Source organism: Molossus molossus, unplaced genomic scaffold, assembly GCF_014108415.1.
Source record: "Molossus molossus isolate mMolMol1 unplaced genomic scaffold, mMolMol1.p scaffold_m16_p_5, whole genome shotgun sequence".
In the NCBI taxonomy this organism is placed as follows: Eukaryota; Metazoa; Chordata; class Mammalia; order Chiroptera; family Molossidae; genus Molossus; species Molossus molossus.
The window spans coordinates 29,207,661-29,217,829 of record NW_023425388.1 but is presented as its reverse complement, the minus strand read 5'-3'; the positions used below and the strand labels follow the sequence as shown (position 1 = coordinate 29,217,829).

General features: G+C 46.7%; 1 protein-coding gene across 1 annotated transcript; it reads right to left on the bottom strand.

The window, feature by feature from the left end:
* Nucleotides 1-3,727: 3,727 nt before the first annotated feature.
* IL12A (interleukin 12A) lies at nucleotides 3,728-9,379 on the bottom strand. The gene is made up of 6 exons (XM_036243662.1): nucleotides 9,161-9,379; nucleotides 6,331-6,444; nucleotides 5,950-5,991; nucleotides 5,824-5,865; nucleotides 5,591-5,734; nucleotides 3,728-3,883 (listed from the first exon to the last, which is right to left on the bottom strand). The coding sequence occupies exons 1-6, from the start codon at nucleotides 9,377-9,379 to the stop codon at nucleotides 3,728-3,730; spliced, it is 717 nt and encodes a 238-aa protein (XP_036099555.1).
* Nucleotides 9,380-10,169: the final 790 nt, after the last annotated feature.

Genomic DNA, 10,169 nt, shown 5'->3' with positions numbered 1-10,169 from the left:
TTTGAGAGCCAGGGCCCGAGAACACAAGTCCATGGGTAACAACATTTCCTAAATGTGAGGCTCTCGCAGTGTAGTGGGGGGAAGAGGAAACACACAAAACATTTGGTGACGTTTGTGTGTTTGTGATGACAGTGTCCTGGGACTCCTGGGACCTCGGGAGGAGAGACAGGAGGGTAAGTGGTTGTATGCACAGGCTGGAACCCTCCTGGTTTGCAGACGGCCACTTTGTCACTGTGTCCTCACGCGGCAGTGGGTGGGGGCAGACCTCTGGGTATCTCCTGGTAAGGGCGGTGACCCCACACAATGGCTTCATGTTTATGAGTTAACTAACCTAACGTCCCCATCTCCAAACACCATCACATGGGGGATCAGGGTTTCATCCTATGAATTTTAGGAGGACTGAAACACTCAGTCCGTTGTAGCATTGTAATGCTCTGTGCCTTACACTGAGAAACCAAGAGTATCTGTCTGCAACCACAGATTTACTCCTCAGGCAAGGGCATCAGCTGGCTGGCAGTGCCGGCCAAGACCAAGCCGCTTTCCTTCCCTTCTGGTCCCTTGTTTTCTTTCCTCTGTCGGGTGTCCGAGGCCTTTCTGCTTCTCTTAAGTTGTCCAATACCCACCTTTGGTGTCTGACCAGATCACCCCCCAGAACCGTCCCTGTTCCCCAATGCTCAGCCCTCAGTGGGGCAGCTGTCAGCTGCTTTTTTTTTTTTTTTATCCTCACCCGAGGATATTTTTCCATTTTTTGTACAGATAGAGTGGGAGGGAGAGAGAGAGAGAAACATCGATGTGAAGGGACACATCGAGTGGCTGCTACCCGCACGACCGACCAGGGCCGGGGACAAACTGCAACCGAAGTACGCGCCCTTAGCGGGAACCGAACCCGGGTCTCTCCGGACCGCAGGCCGATGCTCTAACCGCTGAGCCAAACTGGCCAGGGCTGTCAGCTGCTTTTCACGATAATTTCCTGATGAAGTCATTCTCGTGTGTGAGAAACATCATCTCTGTTTATATTTTAAAAATAATGTGGTAATCAAATGAAATTCTCATAGGCTAGGAGTGGGGAATATTTTCAGGGGGCCTCGGCCTTACTGAGTTACCTGGCTCCCCACCCCGTGTGCTGGGAAGCAAGCCTTTTCGCCCTGGTGTCTTGCAGCACCCGCCTCCTGTCAGCGCCCACGACACGCCGAGGGCCGTGGAGGGGCGGCCCCGTCACTCAGGTCTCCAAGCAGACAACCTGCCGTTGAAGCCGTCGGTGGGGGCACTGGTGCCAGCCTTGTGCTGTGTCATTTAAGCCTCATGGTGGCCCTGGGAAGGCGGGCTACAGCTCTTTGAATTTCGCAGGTTATAGTAGCAAAGAGGCTTTAACCAGTATGGCCCAGTCACCAAGCCCGAAGACTAGTAGTCATTTTCAAACACCGCTTACAGTTCTGTGCCAGGCCAGTGCCAGTGCTGGGCGCCAGCCGTTCCGCTGGCCCTCGCACTGATCTCGGAGGCAGGTTCTAGTAGTATCTTCAGTTCTTAGAATTGGAAATGGAGAATTTTAAACATTGTGGTTATAGAACAGCAATTGTGGGCCCAGGCGTAGAGAAGAAAGTGGAAAACTGACCACATGATAAAGGATGGAGCCCAGCCTCTGTGGCTCAGTGGATTGAGCATCATCCCATGGACTCAGAGGTCCCGGTTTGATTCCTGGTCAGGGCACATGCTCAGGTTGTGGGTTCGATCCCCAGTAGGGGGTGTGCAGGAGGCAGCTGATTGATGTATCTCTCATCAATGTTTCTATCCCTCCCCACCTCTCTAAAAAGCAATAAAAAACACATACAGATAAAATCAAGGATGGAATTAGTTGTGAAGATGTTTCTTGGCCAGTCCTGCTTTGAAAGCAGATGTCATGGTAATGTTTAGAGACCAAAGTAACCCTTGTGTTCCTGTGTATACCAGCTCGCGGGATGGACGATCTGCTGGCCTCTCCTGGTGCTGGGCACAGACGAGACAAGTCACCATTTCCTGTGGGAGTGGCGGCCCCTCTGCAGTCCTAGCCCCATCAAGCTCTTCTTCCCACAGTCAAAGCTGCTGAAACTCCTGCCTGTGACTCCCTTGTGGGTCCTTCAAGTTTATGGAGGAACCTGGAAGAAAAGGAGATGGTGGTGGGGTCTAGCTTATAGTGATTTCTATCTAGTCGGGTGAGCATCTGAAAAACGAGTCAGTGTACCACACTGATGAGGGCCTGGGGTGGCCAAACATTCCCCTTACGGGTCACAGGGACAGGAATTGGGATCTGATGGGGAGGAGTCACATGAGGAAAGGGGGGGTCACCCTAAATAGTTTGTTTCCTGGGGGCTTTTCATATTAAGGAGGAAGATGATCATCAGAGTACCAAAATTATGTGTTATTCTGTCAGGTGAAATGCACATGGTTTAGAGAATTAAAAAGATGGAATGTAATATTTGGGTCATTAAGAGCACATCTCTTAAGCCAAAGCAAGGCAATTATCCATGTGGTTCAGGCAGAAGTTCTATATAATTTAAAGCAAATGGAGAACTTTTCTCATTGTAATTTAGAAACATCTCCCTGAGGGCCCAAAGGGTCATGAAAATTAGAATAATTTAACTAGAAGTCCTCTTAACAATGTTTTTTCCAGTTGGAGGACATTATTATGTATTTGTCTAATAACAGTATGTTACAGGGCTGTGGCTAACAGGGAAAAACATTTTCATGTATTTTAAATTCAGATGTTGAACAAAAATAAAGTAACTCACTCGAGGACCTCAGCATTGAAGTGTATCTCGCCTTATGAGGCTCCCCTTAGTGTGAGATTAGAGTGATTAGGAAGCGAGTAAGAATATGCAGCAATCTTTCCGAGGTAATTTTGTTCAAATTCATCAGCGTTTTCAGTTTCCCCACAGTGTGTATTCTAACACTTAAAGTATTCCAATCACATCAGAGAAATACGAGCATCACTTTAATCCAATCCTTTTATTTTTTAGAATAACATAAGGCATTTCTCATTCATTTGCAAATAAATATTTAAATAAATATAACAAATAAATATTAGTTCACATGCCTTCATGAACACAAAATTATATAAATAAATATTTTAAAATAAATTATACTTGAGTGTTTCGACGAACACTTTGATATAGAAATAGCTTATAAATTCTTGCTCTTCAAAAAAAAAAAAAAAAACCCCAAAAACGCACATCCAGTGAAGAAAATTTCCCTCCTTAGCAATTTGCTCATGAAAACTTTAAAATAATTTATCCATAGTAATGTGGAATATACATGATGAAAGGAATCATTTAAATATAGCAGTTACACGTTCAACTTCGTTCAACTTCGGGTGGTGACTAATGTAAACATGAAAATTACTAGCTTCCGGAGGACCAGGTCAAGCCACCACATCCCGCACAGCCTAGAAAAAATTTTCTTTGGTTCAATTTTTATAAAAATGATGTTGAGGTTGGGAGACACCTCAGCTTTTTTTTTTTCTTAATTCTCACCTGAGGATATTTTTCCATTTATCTTCAGATAGAGTGAAGGGAGGGAGGTAGAGAGAGAGAGAAACACTGACACGAGAGAGACACATCGACTGGTTGTCTCCCACAGGACCCTGACCAGGGCTGGGGACCCAACCGCAACCGAGGTACATGCCCTTGACCGGAATTGAACCCGAGACTCTCTGGTCTGTGGGCCAAACCAGCCAGGGCGACACCTCAGCTTCTTAGGAAGCAGTTAGATAGCTCATCATCCTGTTGATAGTCACCACACGAATTCTGAATGCGTGAAGAAGAATGCAGAGCTTGACTTTTGTCTTATAAAAATCCAGTTCTTCAAGGGAGGGTCTTTGAGGCACCGTCTCACTGTTGAAATTCAGGCCCTAGGAGGACAAATAATGAGCATGACATACAGAACGGTATTCCACAATGAACACATTCACCCATAAAAATGGGGGAAGCCGACACATGTGTCAGAGCCTGAGACCCCCTCCCTCATGGCGTCTCCCCGACCCAGCCCCGTCTGCTCCCGGCGAGGGCCTGGCAGAGCCTGAGAATTCTCGTCGTCCGAGCACCTGTGTCCTCGGTGGGCTCTGAAGAGCCCTGGAGGCTGTTTAGAAGAATTTGCATTCAGGAGAAGTCGCATTTTAGAAAGGAACAATTGTGTTAAGGTGACATCTGCTGCAATATCTAATTAATTCGTAAATGTTACATTCGGAAGCGAAGCCCTTTTAGAATAGAGAGGTGATCGATTGCTTCTGATTAAAACTATCAGTAACAGACCTCTTTACTACAGAAACGCATTTGTGCCAGATAAATACACTTGGCAATGGAGCGCCCAGTTTTAGCCCATTGATTTGATAACTCAAAGCAGGATCTCTTATTTGCACAACGATCGATACCTCCACTTGCTCCTCACAAAAAGCCTAAAAGAAAGGTCGGGTGGGTGAAGTCCTCCCATTTTATGTAGAGAGAACTGGGGCACAGGGGGGCCACTGGCTTGGGCATAGTTGTCTGATTACTGGTAGAAATTATTCCAGTGCCCAAATCACCTGACTCTGTCCTAGAAATGAAATTATGATTTACAATTCTGTAGATGGTAACCTCTTTTTTCTCTCCCACACATTTATTATTATTTTTAACTCATCTTAATTGTTGAATGTATTACAGCTGCCCCCCCCCCATTTTTTCCCCACTGACCTCCTCCTCCCCAATCCCACCCCCTTTCTGCCTTCCCCACACTATTGTCGGTGTCCATGGTTATTCATATATGCACAGAAGTTCTTTGGTTTAGCTCATCCTGCCCCCCCCCCCCCCCCCTTTGATACTGCATGACGTTCAGTGCCTTTCAAACAAGTGATCTGGCGAAAGAAAGATTCCTTTTTAGACAATGATTTCTGACACCACATCTTTATCCTGAGCCCTGGTCACCAAGGCACTCACCCTGCTCTTTCTTACGTGAATATTTCTGTTCTGTGTTAGTATCATGCGCTAAGATGATTAGAAATTACAAAGCGAGTTCCTGTCTATGAGGAACACTGGAGGCCCCCAGGCGACAGGTCATTCTTTTATTTTGTTCACATTTTGGTTCAGAGGGGGTCACACCCAGGCACCAGCCCTGCTTGTTTTCTCCAGTGGTATTTGCAGGTGTGCATGCTGGCCTTCCCATGCACACCTGAGCCTTCAGAAGTGAGCAAGAAGTGTAGGGGAGCCCCTTTGGTGGGGGCTTAATTCCTGGCTCTGCCACTTGCAGGCTGTGTGACCTCAGACAAGTGGCTAACTCTGTACGCTTTGGTTTTCTCCTTTGTACAGACCCCATATGGTTGCTTTGGGGACACAGAAATGTATGTAAACATTTGCAGAGAGCCTTGGTCAACAAATGGGGGGGCTGCTTTTCTACACGTGACCCCGCTCGTGCTAGCTCTTTCTCTGGAGGACACCCTCAAGGCTATCGCTCTGCAGGGGCTTTAGAAGGGGGATTTCAGGCCCCTCCCAATCCAGGAAGGGCTGACTGTGTACACCTCTTCCTCAGGGAGCCTGGCAGGCTGTCTGGCATGAAGAAGGTGCCCTCACTGATAGAATGGCCTCACCTGCATCAGGTTATCAATAGCTGCCAGCATGTTTTGATCCAGAATGATCTGCCTCTTAGGATCCATCACAAGGTTCGCATTTATGGCCTTGAACTCCACCTGGTACATCTTCAAGTCCTCATAGATACTACTGAGGCACAGGGTCTGGGCGATATGACAAAATGAGGAAGAAACCATTGAGATGGGCTGGAAACGTTTTCTTCCCCGCCCCCCAAAAGAGTTTTGTCTCTTACCGTCATGAAAGAGGTGTTTCTGGAAGCCAGGCAACTCCCATTCTAGAAGAAAAAACAGTCAGACATCAATGATACAAATTCATTGCACAAATTCAATGGGCCAAAACCTTTAATTTTATGACTTACAGTTATGAATGGGATCTCTCTGGAAACCAGGCAACTCTTATTCTAGAGAGAGAAAAAAAAATCGCATGTCAAAGATATTAATTCTTAATATAAAATTTTCTGACTTTTCTTCTCAAACATTTTTTATTGTGGTTTAAAAATAATGACAAAACCTACCATCTTAACTATTTTTAAGAGCAGAGTTTAACAGTGTTAAGTATATTCACATTGTGGAAAACTGTATCTATGTTTCTAATTTTTATAAAAACTCCAGCTTTGAAGTGGGACCTGTTAAAGTTTCATGATGGTAGAGACCAGAAACAGGCCTGTTTTTGTAAGAAGGTGAAGTTTGATACCAGCTTTTAACTGTATGATGTGCTTTGGGAGGAATATCGTCCATACCGTGGCTAATTCCAGTGGTAAGCAGGCCTCGACCGTGCTGGTTTTATCTTTTGTGATATCTTCATGGTCGACCTCTTCAGAAGTGCAGGAGTAAAATTCAAGAGTCTGTCTGGCCTGTGAAAATCATAAGGAGAAACCCAGTTGATCATATGAATAAAGTGCCTGGCTCCCATCCCCGGCTGTCCTCAAAACCAGCTCCGGCTGCCCTTGACCTCTGTTCCTCTGACCTGTACGAAATTCAGGGTCTTCAGAAGACAAAAGGAAATAGGTCACTGACACTTGCTCTCTCTCCTTTTTGTCCAAACCTTGCTTTTAGGACGCGTTTCCCTGGATGACATGTTTTCCCATTGCGTAAACACTATAAATCATTTCAACAGGCTGTGCTAATCAGACCCTACGCCACGCTGAGACACTTGCTCCTGGTGGAAACGCTTTTCCTTCTGCCAAAGCACCTGTGTTTTATGAATAACTTTTTCAATTATAATTTCTAAAGGGGGACTGTTAAGGTCACAACTTGATGGATATAACAAACATGCAACCCTAAAGACAAGTTGAGATTTAATTTGTGGTACACACACATCCGCAGTTGTCATCTTATAAGCACCTTGGAAAGCACTGTTGAATATCATAATGAAGTTTATCTTAAGAAGTTGATTACTTTTTGATTGAAGATCGAGATAATTTTTACTCAATAAGCCTGGTGTGTGCAGGCACTGGGCTAAGTACTAAGGAACATGGCAAAGAGGAGGGTCATGTTCTGTCCCACAGGATTCCAAGTTCATCCAAGGGGACAGGTAAGTGCCCCCATGACTAGGAGACTTGTCAGCGGGGGGAGGGGGGGTGCAAAGGCTTCACAGGGATGGAACATCTGCGGTGGGAGGATTAGAATGTTGGCCAGCAGGGGGAACTGCATGAGCCATGAAGCAAGGTTTGAGGGTGGAGAACCTGTTTGGGAATAGGTAATACAATCCCCATCTGTGCTAGGCAGAATAATGCCCCCGACATGCACCACCAAATATACCCACCTCCCAATCCCTGGAACCTGAGAATATGTTACATTACCTGGCAAAGGGGAATTAAGGTTGCAGATGAAATTAAGGTTGCTAATCAGCTGGCCTTAAAATAGAGAGGTTATCTTGGTTTATCTGGGGGTGGGGTTGCAATGCAACCACTGGGTCCTTATACGTGGAAGAGGGAGGCAGACGAGTCAAGGTCAGAGTGATACAGCACGAGAAAGACTCATTTGGCCATTGCTAGCTTTGAAGGTGGAAGGGGGCCACATACCAAGGGATGTGGGCAGCCTCTAGAAATGGGAAAGGCAAGAAAACAATCTCCCCTAGTCTCCAGAAAGGGATACAGCTCTGCGGACACCTTGATTTGAGCCCATTTTGGAATTCTGATCTCCAGAGCTTAAGATAATAAGTTTGCGTTGTTTAAAATCACTAAGCCTGTGGTAATTTGTTACAGCAGCCATGAAAAAAAACAAACCCAAAAACGTTTACACTGTTCCTGGGGGTGCTCAAGCCGACCCCGGCAGCCACTAGACGGGGCAGGTTGTAAAAAGTTAGGTTTGGAAAGGTGGGCCCACTGTTGCAGTTCTTCAGATCTTTTTCAAGAGAAGTTGAAAATTTGTATTTTATGAAAGGCCCAGTTTTTCAATGGCACCAAACTAAAAAATCAAAGTAAAATGTAAAAGACACAGGCCGAGCTCTCCAAATCTGTGTGCTGGTTACGGCCTGTGAATGACACCCACTGGCATCAGTTTTCTGCAGTGGCTAGCTATTTGTTTTGGCAAATCTGACCCAGGAAAACATGTATTTATTTGATATAAAAATCATCAAATTGATTTCTGCAATCCCTTGACCTTTAGTGCTACATCTGGGAGAAGAGTCAGATTTTTCATATAAAGCATCTATTTGAATCGAAGCTCCCGCATTTTATCCATAGTGAACCTTTCTTCAGGAATCAAAGCACTTATCTCTGCCGTTTTCCTTTGCTGAGCCGCCTTTTTAATTAAGATTGATTGGACTGTAAGGAGCAATTGGCAGTACATTACGAAAGATAAGGGAAAAAAGAGTTCTTTCAGAAGGCCTTGTGGCACTGAGTTTATTTTAAGATCCTATAAAACAACAAGCTAAAAATATTCCAGCAAGATTTACTAGAGAGCAGGAAGGCAAAAGGACATCTTTGCAGACATCAGTCTTTGGCTGTTGCAGAAAAGCAATAGCTACTGAACCACTTTTAAAAGGAAAAACAATAACATTTTTTGCATTAAAATATGAAACCTAACAAACGAATGAGGTTGTAAATAAAATTAGAGAATTCTCTCCCTAAAAATGAAGGCTGGACGTGCACTGCCGCAGGCTCTCGGAATTGCGTTGCTCTGACAACGAACCGAGTCACCAGACTGGAAGCTGGTGAGCAGCACGAGGGGCAAGACTAATTCATCTTCGTGGCCCCCCGAGCACAGAGGCTGCACCTCCTAACGGTTTCCTGGATTGATAAGTGTGTCAGAGAAACAGTGTGGGCCTGACACGATTAATTCCATCTCTGTTGGCAGGCTACAGGGAACACTGTAAATATCCACTTTCCTCTGTGTAGACACAGCCCAAAGGAATGCCATTATAATTTATTACCACTCTTGCTTTCTCTGGAGACACAATTTCATTGAGACTCTTTAGCTAATAGTTGGGCCATTTGTAAAGTACCCTCTTCCTCTCTTGACAGCTCCTGATAAACTTCCACAATTTCCCCGCAGGTGACCGGGGTTGGGAGAAGCCCTTTCCCTAGAGAGGCTGCGGAGTGTGAACGAGGACATGGAAACGCTCACCGTCTGAAGCATGTCGCTGGTGGCCCTCAGCAGGTTCTGGGAGTGGCTGAGGCACCCCAACGTTTCTGGGCCTGCTGTGGCTGTGGGGAGGTTCCTGGCCACGCTGAGGTGGTGGAGGACCAGAGTGACCACGAGGAGGAGGACTGGAAGACAACGGAGAGGCTCGCTGAGGTGGTCTGCCTGATCCGCCTGCCTCTGCCTCCCACCTATTCTGGTCATCTTCACCCACCTACCTCTTCTGGGCGCCAACCCCCTCCACCCTTGAATCGTCCTCCAAGCCCTGAGAGATTAATCAAGTCCTCGGCAGGCAGTACTCTATTCTAGGGTCTGAAACCAACTCTCTGCAAGGAACCCCTAATGAGCTCAGACAAGGGTGTTGGACTCCAAGCTCAGTCAGAAAAACTCTCCATTTCACCAGTGGGAAACTGAGGCCAGGCGGGAAGTGACTGGCCCAGACTCACCGTGCTTTGGAAAGAGTGGGGTGACGCAGCCTCATTTTACAGTCGGCTGGGATCTGCCCTCTTAGAGCTGTAGCTGAGGAACCCTGGGCAAGAAACCACCCCCTGCTGCCTCAGTTTCTCACTTGCGAAGTGGGTTGAATAATGATACTTAGCTCAAGGGGCTGTTTCTAGATCAAAAGAAACAGTGTCCTTTTTAGCATAGGGAAGGCGAGCAATTAAGTCTCCCGGCCCCCTCCCTTTCTCCTCTGCTGGAGCCGCTGATTGTTTTCAGCCTCCGCGTTAGCTGTGCCAGGCTTCTGCCTCCTCTGGCGGGCTGCCGCCTGGCCCCCGAGCCCGGGAGGCCGGCTACTCACTGCGCTGCGGGAGCATGCTGAGCGGGCGGGGCGCCGTCCCGGGGCAGCGGCTGGAGGCGGACGGGGATGCGGACCGCTGGACGCCGCAGGTGAGGTGGTTGGGAAGACGACCCGGGGGTCACATTTTTATAATTGCCCGGAGGCGCGGCAGGACTTTCCCCGGACTCTGGCCTCTTGCTTTCTTTCTCTCTGTCT

Coding starts and splice junctions, on each gene's coding strand:
- IL12A (XM_036243662.1), bottom strand. CDS start 9,379: ATGACCAGAATAGGTGGGAGGCAGAGGCAGGCGGATCAGGCAGACCAC. Junction 5,735..5,823: donor GAAACACCTCTTTCATGACG/GTAAGAGACAAA, acceptor CATATCGCCCAG/ACCCTGTGCCTCAGTAGTAT. Junction 3,884..5,590: donor CTATTGATAACCTGATGCAG/GTGAGGCCATTC, acceptor TTGTCCTCCTAG/GGCCTGAATTTCAACAGTGA.